The 20,071-nt window shown below is 50.0% G+C and overlaps 1 protein-coding gene across 1 annotated transcript in view; it reads right to left on the bottom strand.

Moving 5' to 3' along the window:
• Positions 1 to 538: 538 nt before the first annotated feature.
• Positions 539 to 20,071, bottom strand: part of LOC111155892 (ectodysplasin A receptor) — a 31,819-nt gene continuing 12,286 nt past the window's right edge. The window contains exons 5-11 of the mRNA XM_022516348.1: positions 14,959 to 15,045; positions 13,299 to 13,424; positions 13,109 to 13,183; positions 12,736 to 12,808; positions 10,084 to 10,240; positions 8,720 to 8,780; positions 539 to 3,133 (exon numbers count right to left, since the gene is read on the bottom strand). Of these exons, the coding sequence (XP_022372056.1) occupies positions 2,811 to 3,133; positions 8,720 to 8,780; positions 10,084 to 10,240; positions 12,736 to 12,808; positions 13,109 to 13,183; positions 13,299 to 13,424; positions 14,959 to 15,045 (902 nt within the window). The 3' untranslated portion in view covers positions 539 to 2,810. The remainder of the gene's footprint in view (positions 3,134 to 8,719; positions 8,781 to 10,083; positions 10,241 to 12,735; positions 12,809 to 13,108; positions 13,184 to 13,298; positions 13,425 to 14,958; positions 15,046 to 20,071) is intronic.

Below are 20,071 nucleotides of genomic sequence, written 5' to 3'. Positions count from 1 at the left end.
TGGTCTGAGGTCTAGGATGGGGGACTACAGAACAGAGCAACCGCGGTGAGAGTATCCCAACAGACAGCGGCCCCCGCTGAGCCATATCCAACTGAGGCCACCTTACGTCAGCTGAGATCCTTATCGACCTCTGAACTGTAGTAATAAATTGTCACTTTAAGCCACTGAATTTTGGGCATTTTAGCATTACACAGCAGGAGCTAAGTGATACATGATGGCAACTTGGAAAGCAATGCTCCAGGTGTTTATTTACACAATCTCGTTGTAATGTTTGCTTCTGTCAAACACATGACCTAGGCCATAAAAATGTAGGCAATTCATTTAGGCTGGTCACAATCTTGCAGTCTCATCATACACAGGCAATAACCAGGACCAGAGTAATCAAAGGCTTCTCCACTCACCCACCTCCTCCCTCCATCCACCCCCAGAAAGAACTCACATTGTAGCAATCTGTCGATCTCCTTTTTATTAGTTTATTGAAATTGTAAAATATAATAAGTTATATATACAAAATTAGACAAAATTATTGAAAATTAAGACTTCACTGGCTAGGACCCATAGCTCTTAGCCTCGGGTGTTCCCTAAATGTTTTTAAGGATAGCAAAACAATGCCTGTCTCCATACAGAATGGCAAGGTGGAATTCCCGGCTCTAGTCAGTGATAATCATTGTGGTCTCATTGATTTGAATTCCATAACGTAGGCTAACGTCCATCAAAATAGACTTTTCTTGGATTTGTTTCCAAATAAGTGAATGACAAAGGAATGTTTAACTCTGTAAGGATGAGCTCCCTAAAAATGGCAAGTTTAGAGTCACCAAAACGTGGCGTGATGCTGGCTGGACATCCAGCCCCATGAAATGAGGCCAGGCTCCGGGCCTGGGAACAGCCCCCCCTGCTCCTTCACTGAGAATGTTGTTCTTGGGAAACTGCAGGTTGTCTCCCTGGAATGGTACGCTCATCACATGTGACATTTGCTGCCTGGTTCAGGGGGAGCCTCTCATCATCATCATCACAAAGCATGAGAAAGGGGCGCCATAGAATTTCAAAGAGGAATTAAAAGGAAAATTAAGTTTTGCCATGGAGTATTTAGCTTGCAGGATATACCAGATAGGTTTTGAAAAACAGCAGCAAACAGACACAGCAAATGATGATATTAAATATTCAGGACCTAATTATGATCCTATCACAGTATGTTCTACATTCATTGGTGGGAAATTGCTTGTTGGCTCTGAACATATGACTGATTTCCTCCCCCCAAAGCATTTGCTCAGTCATGCGACTTGTAATTTTAAAAACATCACTTTGTAAGCCAGAGACTGGTTTTAATTTAGTAATAACCCATAGATCTGTCATTAGGAAGCTCAGCATGAACTCTAAATTAACCCCCTGGTATGATCACTACACTGGCTCCCACGCTCTTGGCAACAGCACGTGTGGTAAGAGAATCTTCCAAGAACAATGCCAGTTTATTGAACTCTAAACATATGTTAAACAACTATAGTTACTCTGAGTTCTTCTGCTTCTAGTCTCATTTTACTTGATGACTCCCGGTATTCACTTGGATGTGCACCTTGAAGGCCTGGCATTTCCTACAGCCCTACTTCCCTGTTGCCCACCTGCACCTTACTTCCCCTGATTGCAGAGCCACAGGCTAACCTCTTCTTAGCAGAAGAGACACTGAAGCCTGGGAAGGAGAAGAAAATGGTCCAAGTTGGCACAACTAGAACCAGGTCCCTGATTCCAAGCCCAGGCCGTCCCTGTGCTGTGAGGCCCACTTTCCTCGACTGGTTCAGAAGCTTTCATGCCTCAAGTCTCATCCACAAGTCTTGGATGCTCAGAATCTACAATTGTGCTTGGCTGAACTCTTAGGAAGTCACCATTTCTCTTTATACATACAGCAGACCACTCCTTTCTGTGTGAAGCTAAAACAGGCTGACACATCATGGATTGTGTTCTTGAGCAATGCTTCCCACAAAGGGTCAAACCTGACTAAGGATGAGAGTGGAAAGCAATTCATGTGTAATACAAAATCACCGGGTCCCAGGCCCGGGACTCATGCAGTAGAAACTGGCCACAGATTGGACACAGGTCTACCTGACTGAACAAACACACACCTTGTATATCAGTGACAGAAGGCAGACCACAGAGTGAACTCTTCCATCAGTGCCTGGAAGGGCTGTAGGAATACAGATGGCGTAAAGAACAGGCAAAGTTATCCCAAAGAAGCCACAGACAACTATCAAACCTGACACAATACATGGAGTGGGGTGTCTGCCTTTTGTAGACATGTCACCAGGCTTTCAAGCTGCTTTCCTCATGAGGCTTCCCTCCTTCATCATGCTTGGGGAGCCATCTCCTCCCTCAGAACTTCTCTCACATTTTCTTAGCATCCCCTCACCCAGACTCTTTGATGTCTTCTAGCAAGGTGGTTTGTAAACACGTCTTCTATCTCTCCCTAGGTTGTAAACTCCTTAAAGACAGGAACAGATTCTTCACCTCTGTCATCCCCACATTGTTTGGTTCATCTGAGCACCCAGCAATGTCCCTTGAATGAGTTCATGAATAAATATTCATCCTGCCCGGTGAGGTACAGGTGGGGAGCTGGGAACATCCCAGCTTTAATATTTTATCTTTGGTTAGATTAGAAGATGGGCCTCATTTCCTCTTGTTCCTGGGAACAGCTTAGGGCAAAGCCTGGTGACAGCAGAAAAAGCCTCAATTCTTATCAGTCTGTTGGCAGCACTCACAGCTCCAGAGCCCTTGTTGGATCCTTGGTGCCTCCCAGGGAGGACAGCCCACAGGCCGGCTCCTCAGGATGTCGTGGGTGGTTGGGAGGCTGGGGGCACAAGCCCGGCCCACTCGAGTATGTCCGCACATAAGGACTCCACAGCATCTAGCCGCTCGATCTGCACCAGTTTTGTTAGCAGCTCTGGGATGCTGTAGCCTGCTGTGCTGATGCGGTCAAAGAGCTGCATGCCATCTGTCATGCCCCCAATCTCATCCCTCTTCAGTCCAAAGCTCTCGGCCAGGTGGCGCCATGTTTTCACAACAGCCTTCTCGGAGTTGTACGTGGAGCTGAGCATTCGGCTTGTCTTTTCAAGGCAGTCAAATGGCAGCTCTGTGGGGCTGAGACCTGCAGAGACAAAGGGCCACCATCAGACATTGTGAATGGCAATTAACAGAAGCACAACACAATTAAAAATTATTTTTAAAACTTTAAAAAAATTTTTTAAAATAAAACACAGATGCAGAGAACCACACAAAATAAATGCATAGCTTGAGGTTAACTACACCCAGGACTTTGCCAGCCCCAAGAGAAGCCCAAGTATCCTAATCTCAGTAATAGCCCCCTCTCCTCCTAGGAAAATAGCCGCCGCAATGTTAGAGTAATCCCCTCAATACCACTGTTAGCAGTCACCAAAGTCCTGAGCATGGGCTACCTTTAGTTGGGTGACCTTGTTTCCCCTGGAGCTACGCTGAGGAGGGAGTCAAAGGAACAGTATCACATCCCTTTATGGGGATAGCAATCACCTTTATGAAGGTACTTTCAAAGATAGCCTGAAGTTGGTGCTACCTGAGCCAAGTCACCACCATCTGATGGTTCTCAGCCTTCCCTGCACATTAGACTTACCTGGGATATTGGGGTGGGGGGGGATGATGTATTTTCACTTTTGGATGATGGAGTAAATATGTTTTTCCCTTTTCCACCTGGTAAGTACAGCTAAAAACCCTGAATGGTATGTACAAAGCAAACATAAAGAGACTCTATGGAGAAAAAAGACAGACTGGTGGGGGTCTTGGGAGTAGAGCAATGATGCGTGACATAGTGCTGAGTTCCTTGGTTTCCTTTTGCCTCATTATCACAGACATAGAGATGAAGAGTCCAGCAACCCAGAAATACCAATAACAAACAAAAATAACCCCAACAGAGGCCTGCTTTCTCAGCCAAAGCATTAGGAAAAGAGAAGCTCATCAAGAAGAAAACATTTATAGACAATACCCACTTGTTACAGCTGAACACCACAGAGAAAACTGTGGCCCAGTCCCCACTAAGGCCAGCAAAGGCTGTAAGAGTCTGGAGGTCCACCTTCAGAAGGCTCTAAGACTGCACCAGTTATTAAGGAAGGCCAAGTTGAGAGCCTGCCCACTCCAGTGTCTTAGTGGAGACCACACAGAGAAACAGATTCCCACCCCACCCCCCTGCCAGGAACAAAAAGAAGCCCCTACTTGGGTGTCAATGAAGAGTGAATGGGAACCTAGACATCTACCACCACAGAGATATCAGAAGAAACAAGCTACATCAGAAAGCTTAAATAAAATTCAGAGTCTCAGAACGTGACATAAATCTTCTAGTTTCAGTAGAAACCCACTCATCACATCAAGAACTAGGCAGATCTCAAATGTTCTTAATTTTATTTTTGAAAATATTTCCAAAAAGAATGTGAGGCAAGTCAGCCAAATCCTCTATTGTTGTTGATGGCTAGGAAGATCTCAAATGAATGAAAAAAGACAAAACCAGAGATAACAGAAATATTAGAATTATCTGATACATATTTTAAAGAAGTCATGATAAAAATGCTTCAACAAATAATTACATGCATGCTTGAAACAAATGAAAAAATGAAAGCCTCACAAAAGATAGAAAATATAAAGAAGAACTAAGTGGCAATGTTAGAACCACAAAAAGACAATAAATGAGATCAAAAGCTGAGTAGATAAGCTCAATGGCAGAATATAGACAGAGGAAAGAATTAGTTAACTGGATAATAGAATTGAAATTATTTATCTGAACAACAGATATAAAATAAACTAAAAAACAGAGTCCCAAGGACCTGTGGGGCTGAAACAAAAGATCTCACATTTGTGCCATGGAGGCCTAGAAGAGGAGAGAGAGGGTATGGATGAAAAAGGAAATAATGGCTGAAAACTTCCCAAACTTGGAAAGTGACATAAGCCTACAGATTCAAGAAGCTGAAAAAACTCCAAACAGGATACACCCAAAGAAATTCACATCAAGACACATCATAAACTCTTGAAAGCTAAAGACAAAGAAGTCTTGAAGGCAGAAAAAAAAAAAATCAACACCTTACCTACAGTGGAAAAGAATTAGAAGGTCAGTGGATTTCTCATCAGAAACCTGGAGACCAGAGGAACATGGCACAGTATTTTCAACTACAGAAAGGAAAGAACTGTCAACATAGTGTCCCATACCCAGTGAAAATAGCCTCCAAGAATGAAGGGGAAATCAAGGCAACCTCAGGATGAAGGGAAAACCAAGAATTTGTCACCAACAGAACTACCTTAAAAGAATGACTAAAAGAAGTTTCTCAACAGAAAGGAAAGCATGAAAGAAGGAACCTTGGAATATCAGAAAAGAGCATGGTAAGCAAAAATATTGGTAAACACAATAGCTTTCCTTTTCCTTTTAGGTTTTCTGAATTATGTTTGCTAGTTGAAACAACCGATGTGGTTCTGAATATATGTAGAGGAAATATTTAAGACAACTTTAAACAGGAAAGGACATAAAGGGAAGTTTTTTATATTTCATTCAAACTAGTAAAGGGATGACCCCAATCATCCTAAAATAGCTATGGAAAAGGCTATGTACTCAGAACTTATAAAGTGCCTCACTCAAAACAACACCAAAATGGATTTCTAAAATATGTTCAAGTGACCCAAAGGAAAGCAGGAAAAAGAAAATAGAGAAAATGAAAAACAGAAACAAAAAAGAGTAAACAAAAAATAAAGTAGCAATCTTAAATGATAAACTAGACCCACACAAATATGCCCAAGCTGATTTTTGACAAAGGCGCAAAAGCAATTGAACAGACAAAATATAGTTTTTCCCAAAAAATGGTGCTAGAGCTACTGGACATCTAAAGGCAAAAACAACAAATGAACAAACAGCAAAACAAAATAAAACAAAAACTCACCTCAGTCTAAGTCTCACATCTTTTATAAAAATTAACTCCAACTGATCATGGACTCAAAGGCAAAACAAAATGATAAAACTTTTTAGAAAACAATCACAAGAAAATATCTTTGTGATCTAGGACTAGGCAAAGAGATCTTAGCCTGGATACAAAAAAACACAATCTATAAAAAACACAATCTTACCAAAATTTCACCTTTCTGTGAAAGACCCTATTAAGAGAATGGAAAGACAACCTACAGAGTGGAGAAAATAACTGCAAATCACATATCCAACAAAGGTTACAGCAAAACCCTCCACAATCCATTTGGAAAATGGGCAAAAGACAGAGTGAAACATTTTACTGAAGAGGACATACAGATGGCAATGACCTCATGAAAAGATGCTACATTAGGGAAATGTAAATTCAGACCACCATGAGATAAGAAAACATAACTATCTGAGTGACTAAAATAAAAAACAGCACTACTACCAAATGCTGGCAAGAAAGTAAAGGAACAGGATGACTCACACATTGCTGGTGGGGATGGACACGGTACAGGCATTTTGGAAAACCGTTTGGAGTTTTTTTTTTTTTTAAAGATTTATTTATTTACTTGAGAGAGAAAGAGAGACAGAGACAGAGACAGCATGAGTGGGAGGGGCAGAGAGAGAGAGAGAGAATCACAGGCAGACTCTGTGCTGTGCCAAGCTTGGAACCCAAGGCTGGGCTCGACCCCACGACCCTGAGATCACGACCTGAGTCAAAACCAAGAGTCGGACGCTCAACCGACCGGGCCACTCAGGCGCCCCAGCAGTTTTTAAAAACACAAAACATACAACTATCATACAACCCAACAACTGTACTCCTGGGCATTTATCCAGTGAAATGATGACTTATGTTCACATAAAAATCTATTCATGGCTCTTTATAGTGGCTTTATTCATAATAGCCCCAAACCAGCAACAACCAAGATGTTCTTAAATGGATGAATGCTTCGATGAGTTGTGATTCGTTCATGATGTGGGCAGGTACTAGGGGTATGAGGAAAAATCTACAACACACAACAATCTGCATGAGTCTCCTGGGAATTAGGTGGAGGAAAAGGGCCTTTGGCAAGAGTCTACACAGTGCCTGAGTCCACTTAATGTTCACAAAATGACAAAACTGTAGAAATGAACAGATTAGCGGTTGCCTGTGGCTAAGGAGAGGTCGGGAAGTGGGGGAGAGAGTGAGGCTAAAAAGGGTATCCAGAGGGATCCTTGTGGTGAGAGAAATGGGCTCTGCCTTTGGGTATCAATGTCAATGTTCTGATTGTGACTTTCAGAGATGGTTCAGAGGGATGGTCTCGAGGAACACTGAGGAAAGGGTCCACGGGAACTCTCTGTATAGTGTCCTACCACCACATGTGAATCTGCTGTGATCTCAGAATTACAAGTTTAATTAAAAACAAACAAAAGAAATGGATGTCGGAGACTCACCCCAGCCAAATTACATCAGGATCTTGGGGGCATTTGGGGGCTGGGCTGGGCAGAGGGCAAATAGTGGAAAACTCTGGGTGAGTGTCTGGGTGAATATACTATTCCCCCAGGACTGGGCACTGGTCTAAGGTTCTCTGCCTTGGTGATGTGAGGGTCCCTAAGGGTTGATAAGCACACTACACACCCCAGGCTGAGAGAGGGTGGTCAGGCACATGGGGCTCACACACTTCATCCTCCCAGTCTCACTGGAAAGTCTCCTCTTTTCTGTGGGGTTCCCGAAATTAATCTGAAAACCATTGTACCAGGGATGGGTGCTAAAAGCCAAGACATCTTTTGGAACAGAGAAGAACTTTCCAGGGTAATGGAATGCAAACCGCAGACCATCCATCATAGGGCGGCCATGCCAGGCTTATCAGACATGGGGCATTGTTCATTTGGAGAGATGCTGTGTTTCAACAGGCAGGCAAGTTGAGGTCTTGGCCCCTGGAAGTTACCTCTGGCTAAAGGAGCACTCAGCCAGCAAGGCTTCCCCGGGCTTGGTGTGCTGAGCTCCACTTCTGCGGAGAAATGAGAGGCCCCCTGGCTCCACTCCTCCTGCCTGGGCCAGACCCAGAAGTCCAAGGAGGGATGCCCGTGAGACCAGGATCAAGTGGCCTGGTGAAGCTGGGGAGCATTTCCTAACCTCAGCGATGAGGGGTTTTGTCCCCTGGGTGAAGACAAAGGTAATTTAGAGCCTAGATTTGGAAGAAATGGGAACTGTGGATTCTGGTTTTAGGTTGAAATGCTTATATTTCTAGTCCTGCTGCCCAGACACAACGTGTAGTTGTTGTGAAACAGCCTGACTCTGCTGGCTCGGGAAGCATCTTTGAGGAGGGGAGCAGGTACCCAAGGAAAGGGCAAGGAAAGGGCCTGCTAATGACTGGGTAAGTGACTGAAAACACCAGAGCAGGGCAGCGTCTGACGGACACTGGAGGACGCCGGCTCCTTCCACTACTGTTCTCTCCTGACTCCATGGTCCCCCAGGGAGGCTCTGTCCCAGGGCTGGCTGGGTGTCATCTCCTGGTCCTGAGAGGGAAAGGGGCTTGGGGATTGCCAGAGAAAAGGCCTTAAATAGTTTGATGCCAAATTCCACGCCCCTTCACACATGATGTGGGTTCGCCAGCCACTGGGATGAGGAACGTGACAAGCTGGGGGTGGTGGTGGCCTTTCTGGTCCCCGTGGGACCTTGGGACTCCTGCCAGAGCCACCTCCTCCAAGCTGATGGTTGGGGCAAGATCCTTGGGGAGATCTGGGGTACAGATCCCCAAAGAGCATGTCCATGCCTACCTTCAACGACTCCACACACATTGGCGTACACGTCCAATATCTTTTTCCTTCGACTTTGAATCTATGGGAAAAGTTAAGGGTATGTTAATTTTCGGAATAAGAGAAAGTGGAAGCCCACAAAAATGCCCGTTCTCCAGCCCAGTGCTGGCAGCTGCTCTCCCAACTGAGAGTCAGAAATGCTGACTGGCGCCCTCACATGACCGTCTCATCAGGAAATTCGTGTACCTTCCGTGTTCAGAGGTGGAGCTGCTCTTTAGGGTCCCTTGGACGTTCAGGCTCACAAGACACCTGGCATCAGTCTGTGTGGGAGGGTGAGTGGTGGGGACCCCAGCTGGCCAGTGGGGGCCTGAGATGCCATGGCTGTGTCTGCAGCCATCCACAGACTCTTCTCCCAGAGCCCACCGCTCCGGGTAAGGACATGAGGCCATGCTGGATCGGCACAGGAAGGGTCCTGGCTGAAAGTTTCCATGCCCCACAGGAGCTGGTACCTCTCAGAACAACTCCATAGACCTCCAGGGTCCCTGCAAGTGATGGGTGCCATGACAGATGTCCCCGGACTGAGGGCAGCGCAGAGTGTGGCATCCCTGTCCGGACCAGCTTCCCAGGCGGGGACATGTTCACCATTAACAACATTACCTAGCCGCACACTGACCTACGCTTGGATCAGGCTGCCAGTGAACCACGTGCTGCATGCTCAGGCAGCCTGGGCAGCGCTGTGCCCCTCTGCCCGTGCACCCTGCCACGGCTCCTTCTGGGTGGCCTGCTTTGGGCGACAAGCTCTTTGGACCATTTTACATGCAAAATGCATATTATGTATGCATGAGTGTGTACACTCAGCAGTGTGTGTGTATGTGTGAGTGTATACACTGGGTGTGTGTGTGTATACACTGGGTGTGTGTGCATGTGAGTATGTATGCTGGTGTGTATAAGTGTGAGTGTATACACTCTGGGTGTGTGTGTGTGTGTGTGTGTGAATACTCTGGGTGTGAATGTGTGTACACTCTGGGGGTGAATGTGTGTACACTCTGGGGGTGTATATGTATGTGTGAGTGTGCACACTGGGTGTATGTATATATGTGAGAGTGTGTGTGTGTGTTTTGTGGGGGTTTTTTGGTCTGCTTAGACACATGCCCATACACTTACAAAAGTTTTTTTTGTCCTACGGTATTCCAAGCAATTTTAACATTTCTCTCTTTGCTTACTAGCTTCCATTTTCTTCTATAAAGCTAGGTGATACAAAGACAAGTTTCCCATTTTTTTGCTTTCAGCCCACCACCCTATCTAGGTTCCTCTGGCCTGCCTGCCTCATGCCTCTGTCTCCCTGGGCGACAATGAGTGTGCAAGGAGCAGCACTGGGGCCTCACCCCGGCTGACTTGGTGGCCGCCGACTTCTCCCGGGCCAGGTGGACCAGCGACAAGAGGCACAACTCTGGGGAGCCCTGCTTGTCAGAGGCTGGCTCCTCGTCACTGTCTAGGCTCCGGCTCAGCAGCTGCTCATTCTCCGATGACGCGTCGTTCTCGCTGTGGGAACAGGAGGGTGCTTGTTAGCAGTGTCCCTGACACGTTCTCCCAGTGGGAAGATGATCGATTGGGGTGTGGGGACCAGCAGCTCCTGGGCACTAGGTGAGAGAGACACACCACACCTGCTACTCCTCGTCCTCTGCTCTCCTCCCAACTGGTGACCTGGCTGCAGGGTGGCTGCGGGGTCCCCCACAGGGCTGGGGTTTATCAGGGAGGGGGACAGCATCTGCTCATCTGTCCCCCTGACCTGGCTCAGCTAAGCCTTCCCGAATAGGTCCCAGCTTCCTGTTTCAATGCAGGCCTGCTCCAAGTTCAGCCGTGGGTCTAAAGGCAAACAGGTTTTGTGGCCGGCGCAGAATCTGGGCAAGTTCTCCAGAACAATCCAAAACAAAGCTGAATGAGCCTTCCTGGGGACCCCCCCTGTTACCAGGGGGTGACCTGCTGAAACATGTGCGCTGTGGGCAGGGTCACAGCAAGCTGCGACGGGGCCTCAGGAGCTCCCCCAGGAAGCCAGGTGGGCCCACGTTCCACCACGGCCCACCGTCCACTGCCCTAGGCACATGTGGGTTGGAGCTGAAACTCTCAAAATCATTCCAAATATCTGAAAAACAACATTCTTTTTTTAAGGCATCCTGTTCGCTTCCTGTGGTCTGGCTGACAAATTACAAAGAATTCTTTTCTAGCCACTGGGTTACGGTAATGAAGCCCGCAGTCAATGCAACCCTAGAGGGGGGATGCAGGTGAGGCTCAGTAAGTTCAGGGCCTCTCTCGGAGTTGGCTGGCCTGCCGCGGTCCCCACCCGACAGCAGGCTAGGAACAAAAGCACAGTTGTCCCCAGAGATTACTGACAGCTCCAGGTCCTTCCGCTAAGGCCCGAGAGCAGACAGAGAGGACAGGATCTCTGTGCCTTGTCTTTTACAGCACGACTGTCCTGTTTTCATTTTTATTTGATATTTACATATGAAACAAGTATTATTTTTCCAAATGTTCTTCCAAGTCCCCCTTTTCCCCAGTCCTTAGACGAAACTTAAGTCCTAGAGATACATCCCTGCCCTTTGGGTACTCTTCTCTCCTACTTTTGAGAATGAGCAAAGGCTGGAACCCAGAAGGGGAGAGGCTGCCACAACATGAGGCTGGACAGACGGGAGGGTGGAGGAGAGCCTCGTCCCGGGGAGGCACACTGCCGAGCCAGCCCCTGCAGTCCTGCCCAGCCTGGCCCAGCCTGGCCCAGCCTGGGGCTCAGAAAAGGAGTCGTGGGAACAGAAACACTCACAGGAAGTGACCCCACCTAAGGGATTGCCCAGGAGGATCCACACTTTCTTTTCTTTCCCAGCATGCCCAGATTTCGTGATTTAAGTCTGCTTCCTACCCTTGCATCAGGGGTCTTGAGAGATGCTGGAGTTTTCTAAATGAGGTAACAACTTTGGAAGTGCTCAGTGAAAGCCAAAGCTCTCCACGAACCCTGGATTCAGGACCCCTCCTACAAACGAAAGGCTTTGCAGGAGTCCACCCACCTGGGGAAGGTCGCAGGCCAGAGGCCAGGCCAGGAGACAATGCTCCTCTGCTCTTTCTGTAATTAGTTTGGGGCCTCGCATGGCCTCAGTGCGAGAGGCTAGACAGGGGACCGACACCATGGGGTGGATTTGTGGAACCTAAACAGGACCGAGTCCAAATGACCATCTAAGGGGGCAAAGGAAAAGTTGACTTTCCTCTGCCCTGGATATTAAAGCCAGCGCTGATTCTACATTCTAATGTGTGGTAAGTATGGAAAAAATCTCACATGTCCCAGTTCTTCCTTAAGAGGCCTTACTTCACAAGTGTTAGTGGTTGGTCTGGAGTGTGCACAATATGGGCTGTGGGGCCAGACGGCCTGGACTGGTCCCCCGGCCCTGCTGCTCCTGGATGTGCGACCTCAGAAACGTGACAGCTTCCAAACTTCAGCTTCCCACAGATCAGGGTAATATGAAGACCTTGCACGTGGGGCACTCCCAGACTTAGCATGGCGCCCAGTGGGCAATCAGTCCCAGATGTCCATTAGCCATCATCATCACCAGCGCTGTTCGGGGTTTAGGGACACCAGTTCTGGCTTTAGCACTAGTGATACCAGTGTTGCTGTTGGCCATGGTGGGCTGCTGGAGAAGAAGGGGGCACTCTCTAGCTTCGGGTCAGCACACAGAAAGTGTTGAAGAGGAAGGCCGAGGCGGGGGGTGGCAGACAGCTGGCCCTGAAGAAAGGTGTTGACCAACTGCCCCTCACACGGCCTGGCCCCTGCTGCAGGTCAGAGGCGGCCCTGAGGCCTGGTACTCTCCTGCCTTGCTGGTCCCGGGGCCCTGTTCCCTTTGGAGCCTCCAGGCCAGTGGCCAGGCTTCTCGGGATGCTCCCCATCTGGCATGCCTACTCCCCTTTCTGCTCAGGACCCCAGGAGGATCCCTGACCTGACCTGGGGGTGGAGGGTGCCCCACCCCATGATGAGGAGCTGCTTTGGCTTGACTTACCTCTTGGCAGTCTTTACTGGAGCTGTGGTCAGCTTCTCAAATTCGTCCTTCTCAGAGAAAATCACCACACTGTCTGCAGGCAAATGAGAAGATTGGGGGGTGGGGGTGGGAACTGGAGTCAGCCCCTGGCTCTGAGCTCATCCGTCCCCGCTCCCCTTCACTTCCTCTTTAGCAGGCCTTCCCAGTGACTAAGCCACATCACCCCCAGGGCCAAGCGTGATGTGGGGGCCCCGATGCCTCTCCCTGCAGCCGTGTTCTAGGTGGCATGAGAGTGCCAGCAGCTGGGAGGCCAGGCTTCTCTTGGGAGGGCAAGGGGGGCACACAACCTCCACCCTAGATGGACACCCGTGCTTTGGAGGTTCGGTTTGCAGACCTTGGGCCTCTTTCTTCTCCTCTTCCTTGCTCACTTGGGCTTCCACACTCTTCACTGGGTGGCTGGTGCAGCAGGCTGGTTGGAGAAAGGGAAGGTGTGAGGAGTCTGGCTCATGGACTGGGTAAGCCGGCAGAACCGTCAGAGAGCAAGGGTGTGCGGGGAGGGAGTGGGGGCATTGGGGGCCAGTCACCTGGAGCAGAAGGCTTCGTCTTCATGATGTAGAACATGATGATGAGCACAATGGCTATGGCCATGATGAAGATGGTGGACATGGCAATGATCAGGGCGGTGGCCAGATGCCCTTGGCCTGAGAGCTCTGCTGGAGGCAGGGAGAGAGGGCAACACAGAGCTCAGGACTCCCTACAGGCGACCCTGAGGCCCGCAGAGTCTGCCCTCTAAGAAGACCGCAGTGCCTAAGGCTGGGGACGCGTCTGGGGGACCCTCAGAATCCCAAATGCTTGCTTAGCCTCAGGTTTGCCTTGGCCGCCGTTTCCGGAACCCTGGCTGGTCTTAACTGAGGCTGATGACGATGCATCAGGAACGCCAGGCTTTGGGTTTGCTCGGTTGTTCCTGAGGTGCTAACTCTTGGTGCTACTACTTTGAGAGCCCGGGGTGGGTTGGGATGCAGAGAGGAAGAAGCCCACGAGCACGTGTCCTGAAGACAGTTAGTCCCATCCAAGCAGAAGTCGCCTCCGAGGGCCAGAGATTCGATCCTCGGTGTGACGCTATCCTGTGTCTCATGCAATTTCAGCCTAAGCATCAATAATCAGCCTCCCAGGGCAAAGGTAGGGCAGGCGCTGCCGCAGCTCTTCCTCTGTTCTGTCACCCCCACCACTGGGTGCCCTTCCCCAGGGGGCTCTCATTGGTTTCCCCCATAATCCCTGCTGTCAACACGTGCAATGCCCTGATACTCGTTCTCTGAAATAAACAGGATTCTGGTCCTCATGAGGCAGGATCCAGGCGACCCACCATTTCCACAGGGAAGGGACAAGATCTAAAGCACCAGGGACCCCCTGAAGGAGGCAGAGGCTGTTTTGGAAAGAGATGCCAGGGCTTGTAGGCCTGGCGCTGCTGGTTTCCGTGCCAGTCCTCCCGGGCGGGGTGTGTCTGCAAGAATTCACTGTTTGGACCCCAGGAATGGGTGCTATAAATGATTTAATATTTGCTGTGTTGTGTGCTGTTCCCTGTCCCCAACCCGGGGCCTGGCGGAAATAAGACTCCTATATCCTGGCCAAGTCTTCTTGCTTTGATGCTCTGCGAATGTGCAGGAGGGCCAGGTTCGGGAGGGCGACGCTGAGGCGAGTGTGAGAGTGTGCTGTGGGACTCTGAAGGCCCCCGAACCTCACGGAGACCTGGGCCTTAAATAGGCTTAAATAATGGACGGCACTGAAACTGCCAGATGGTAGGAAGGAGCAGCGTGAGACAGCGGGAGGGACCAGCCTCAGGGGCCTCCTCCCTCCTCAAAGCCTTTCCATCCCTAAGGGATTGGGGAGCAAAATGTAGTTCTTGGAAACGCATATGCAAGTGCTGGGCTCTGCAGGTTGATCTGAAAGCCAGCAACAGAATGGCTGCTGCCATCAGGCCCCGCCATGGCCAGGAAGCTCGTTCTGTGCCGCCCAGTGCCTGTCCCCGGAGCGCCACCCCGCCCCTCCAGGTGTGCCTTCCTTGCCAGTGTGTTCTAAGGGGCCCAGGGCGCCCACGGAGAGATGGATTCCCGTCCTTGCAGAGATCTTGACCGACTTCCCACTCCTGGGGGGACCGAGGAGCCCCACTGCCGGTACAGGCTCCCACTATGCGTTCATCCTAGCCCCTTATTTTCAGCTGGCTACCTGCAGAAGCACTATCCGTACCTTTGTGGGCATGCTGGAAAGGAGACAGGGTGCTGCTGCCGGAGGTGCTGGGGAAGTTGGCCGAGACTCCGGGGCTGGTGCCTGCACCTGCAAGGGGAACCCAGTCACTGCGTGTTCCCCGGGATGACCTGGACAGACCCCACTTTTGAGGATGGAAAGCAAGGTGTGGCCGCAGATCTGGGAGATCTAGAATTCTCGATTACATGGGTGTTGCATCGGGGTCGGTGGACAGGGGAACATTTTCATTTCTTAGTGTGTTTCATAATCCTTAACGAGCACTTTGACCTCCCAAGGGTTATTCTTATTCTTCAGGAAGAAGGCACATAAGTAAATCTGCTAAGACTTAACAGTGGTGTCTCACCAACTTCACTTTTCTATGAATGAAAGTAAAATATATGCCATCTACAGAGATGAGAAAAGTCCATATATATACAAAAGGGTAGGAGGAAAATAATACTTGAGAAATTTCTTCAGTTATGTAAAACAGGAGTGTATTTTTAATCCCCTTTCTAGTTATAAAAGTAATATGTGTCATCATTAAAACTCAGGAGAAAATGGGGATCACTGACAGCGTTACTACCTGAGGTTACAATTTGGTATGTTTTCCTTTAGGATTTTCCTGTGATTCATTTTTTTAAAGACTTGTGACCAAACAGTTTAAGAGCAGAGATGAACTGTACCTTCCCTCAAAACTGAGACTCATAAATCTTCCCTTCTCTATTTAAAAAGTATCACTTCAGCAGGGGGGAAACAGAAGCTGGTTTTGTGATCAATCGAGTCACTAAGGAATTGTGTGGTTAAAACAAAGTAAAAACATTGTGCTGCAGAAAACACAGCTTGCTGATGGTCAGCCTTCCTTTTGGCGGGACTTGAGTTTTGCCAGTGATAAAAATGATCCTATTTCAAATACGTTTCCTTCTGTCTGGCTTTTGTCTGTACCCATGCTGGCAGAATTCATGGAGGGTCCTTGCACACTGCCAAATAAGGGCAGATGAGCTGACCTCCCCCAAAGTCACACACGTGGTCCCCGGAGCCAGCCCAGCAAGGAGGACTGGCGCTGACTCGGGGGTTTTGGTCCGCTGGCCTCCAGACTGTAGGATGTTTTCTTTAAGAGAAGCTTCTCAGAAGAAACCACACTCTGTGACTGGTGTCTCTAAAGCCACCTGTGCACACAGCATGCGGCAACTCAGGAGATGGGGACCACAGCCAACTGGTGAGTCCTGCTGAATTAGCTGCACATGCGTGTCACCGGAGAGCAGGGCCAGAAACATCTGTCCTTATACCCTTTCACAAAGAGAAATCTCTGCAAATAGGGGCCCCTGGGTGGCTCAGTCATTAAGTGTCTGCCTTCGGCTCAGGTCATGTTCCCAGGGTCCTGGGCTCGAGTCCCACATCAGGTTCCCTGCTCAGGGGGAGCCAGCTTCTCCCTCTCCCACTTCCTCTGCTTGTGTTTCCTCTCTTGCTGTGTCTTTCTCTGTCAAATAAATAAACCATTAAAGAAAAAAAAGAAGAAATCTCTGCAAATAAAATAGAGGGAGGCTTGGGAGGGCATGGGGCCAGGCTGAGGACTGGCTCCTGGATAACTGCGCTTCGTACCGCAGGTCTCAGAGCTGGCCGGTCCATCCCTTGGGTTGGCCAGGAATGTAACTGTTGCCCACTGGATGAGAAATGTCGTCTGCAGGCTCTTTCAACAGCATGCCTACTGCAGGGAAGCACTGAGGGGTGTGAGGAACACACCCTCCCCAACCACTTCGGGACTGAGGCTGGCCTAGGAAGCCCGGGAAGGCTTGGTGGCCAAGCCAGCAAGGGAGCTGCTGGTGCCGTCCTGTACCCCTTCCAACCCATGCTTGGAGCCGTCTTGCGAAGTCAGAGCTCTCGGCACCAGAGGCGTCTCCTCCCTGGGGATTTGCCGCTTCCAGAGCCCAGGGACCCAGCTTATCTGGAGGTCCTGGTCTTGGGTCTTTCACCTGGTCTCTCTCCCTGCGGGGCTGCCTCAGGTGTAGATGCTGGTGGGCACAGACCACTGCACAGTGAATGGGGTGGTCTCTGCCTCCTGCAGGGCACCACGAGTTCTGTGGCTCCTGCTTCTTTCCTTCTTTCTCAAATACTGGTCCCTGGGCTCACTTCTTAGCCCTCCCACCATAAGAGAGGCATGCTGAGGGGTGCAAGAGGTTTGGAAGCAGCAGGCCTGCCCGCGGGACCCGAGTGCTCACCGGCACGGGCTGCCCTTGAATGAATGCAGACTGCAGAGCTGACCTGCTCAGAACAGAGGCTGCCCATCCTAGCCCAGGCCCCCCACCAGCTCTCAGGCCCATGGCCACACCCTTCTTCCTTTAGTGGCTGCCCTCTGAGGTGATGGGAAGCAGGACTATGGGACATGGGAGTGGGAGGGTGTCTGAAGCAGGAACGCTATTGATGACAGTTGGAAGGGGCTATTCTGCTTCCTCCACTGGGCCTTCCTGTGCCTGCGGTTCCCTGGGAGGGGCCTTGCTAGTGTCCAGAGCTTAGAGATATTCCTTTGCCTTTCTGGAGGACAGATCAAAGCTTTCTCATGCCCCCCATCCCTAAACTCATGACAGCTCTCAGTGCAGACCACGAGGCTCCCCTCCAGTGTGGGACAGGAGGTTTTAATAGCATCCAGTCAAGTGCTAGAAGAGACATGGGGCACGGCCTCAAGCAGAACCTGCTTTCCTTTTTAAAAGAAAACATGACACTGAAAACAAAGCTAATCTATCGGTTTGGTAAGGGACTCAAGGGAGCTTAAGCTATTCCTCAGGGGGAAAAAAAAAAATACCTGTGGGCTCTGTTTGTGGATTTGTCATCTTTGTCTCTTCTTGTCCCTTTCTGCCAGGGCTTGCTGGCCAAGGCTGGGTGACAGAGCCTGGCTTGGGGACACACATGTGCCCAGGCCTGTGGTCCAGGGAGGAACAATGAGAACAGCCGGGCTGCACGCAGACTTCTAGAGATGCCTTTGCGCCTGGCCGGCAGGGCTGCTCCCATGGCAGCAAACACCGCATACAGGCCGCAGCACGTCCACAGGTGTACTAGACGTTCCCCTAATTGAGCTCCAGCCAGGGTCAACTGAACAGCCCTGGGCTGCAGGTGCTGGGTGGGGTGTGCCTGGCTGTTCTGTGATCCCTGAGCCGACCAGGAGAACGTTCCGTTCTGAGCACATCCCAGAGGAAGGGGGAAGATGGGCGGGAAGACAGAGTTCTATCTCTCTGGGCAGGTGCCTCCAGGACAGCATGCTACGGCCACCAGGTCCCTGCATGGCAAGCTCCCTGGCTCTGGTCTAATGAGTATTTGGTGTCCGGGCAGTTCCCCTCCCCCCGCACTCCGATATGTGCTTTGTGTTTTGGGTTCATTCGGTCTCCTTGGAACAGAGCATTAGATGGAAGTGTTCTTCAGTTGTTTCCGCTGGGTGGTCCACTCCCGATCCATCTTTCCCTGCATAATGCTCCCACTGGAGCCTAGCTTTGAACAAGCAGAGGGGAGATCCTGCAAGAGAGGAGTAAGGGAGGGTTGATGGAAACCATGGTCCTGGAAAATCGGCATGGATTTCCACACCAGGCTACCTTAAAACTAAAGTCAGTGGAGCCTGACTCCGCCCTGCTCACTGGTGTCCTCGGGCCAGCACTGACCTGGCACAAGCGGTGCGGGGGCCGGGGCGGAAAAAAAAGGCCCGGGCGGTGTTGTCCACCTTCCTCAAGAGGACTTTGAGAGCTGTAAGCATGTGGCTTAATGCAGTAATGCTTGCATTCAGTGCGATGACAGGATTTACGGGGCCTTTGAGGTTTGTTAATCCACACAATTTATAAATATGTTGTGCGTCTTAAAGACCGCTGGGGTTCTCTGCATGGGGCAAGCAGGCTGGATTTTCAGGAGTGATTTACTGATTCTGAAGAGTCCTTGGCGAGGGTGCTCCCCCGCCCCGGCTGCTGCGCCGGCCTGGCGCCCCCCAGTGGCATATCCTGGAACAATGGGCAGAGCTGTTGGAACCTGGCTGCTCCAAGCGAGATTTCTCTGGAGTTTGCTGGAAATGCAGCCTGGGAATCCACCCCAGACCTGCTGCATCAGGATCTTTTTTTTTTTTAACAGGATCCTGGTGGCAGGTGTACGCACTCAAGTTGGAGAAACAGTGTGTTAGAAACAGCTGGCCGCTGGTCTTTGGGGACATGAAGGTTTCACATTTGAGTGGCATTGCTGTTGGGCATCGCACGATGGCATCTGCTTTCCTGAGCAGACTTTTCCAAAAGTTGAGTCCATCTTGCGCCTGGCACAGGGCTTGGTGTCAAAATAAAATGAAGAGGAGTTCATAAAAATGATGATGATGGGACAAGTGAGCTGCTGTGCTGGTCCCTCCAACACTCTGTGAGGGAGGGCTCCTGCCAGTGGGGTCCCAGGAGAGCAGACGGAGGACAGGATGTGTGGCCTGAGGGGGCCTGGGAGAACTGGGTTGGAGCCATGCTCACCCACTGGGCTGGGGACCTGCCCCCTGTTCCCTAAGTGCCATGTGTGGCACTGCGGCAGCAGGTGACGTGCCATCCCAGGATGGGGAAACTGAGGCACAAAATTAAGTAACTTTCCAAAGAGCTACGAAATCCAAATCTGAAGGCACACCATCTCTTCCTTGCTATGACCCCAGGTCATGCCTGTGTCATTACAACACGGAACCCTTCCATGCCAGCTTTCTGGCACGAGTTCTCATGACTTCATTTCTCAGGAAAGAAAGAAAGCCAGACAGTGCTGTTTCACCAAGTGGATGTTGCTCTTCGACTTCACTGAAAAATAACCGAAGGGCTTCTTCTCTCTCTTCCATCTGGTGCTGATTTGCCAGGACACACAGTGGTGTGTTGGAAGTGGCTTCGTTCACTGCGGTGTGTGGAAGGAAGCCCTACGCTCTTCTGATGGGCAAGTCACAAGCAAGGGAGATGGGGAAGTCTTTCTCTCAAGGCTCTTCAGCACTGTGGCGGTGCCCCAGGCATCTGGGGGCCTCCCTGTTGGGCTCTGGTGGTTTAGAGAAGAGTCCTCATTTACACATGATTTGTGGTGTCAATACTCCAAGTATTTGGGGTGTGGGTGTGTCAGCCCTATTGGTATTTTCTCAATGGTC

Source organism: Enhydra lutris, unplaced genomic scaffold (assembly GCF_002288905.1).
Source record: "Enhydra lutris kenyoni isolate GAN:26980312 unplaced genomic scaffold, ASM228890v2 scaffoldscaffold44, whole genome shotgun sequence".
Taxonomy (NCBI): domain Eukaryota; kingdom Metazoa; phylum Chordata; class Mammalia; order Carnivora; family Mustelidae; genus Enhydra; species Enhydra lutris.
This window is presented reverse-complemented; position numbering and strand designations above follow the sequence as displayed.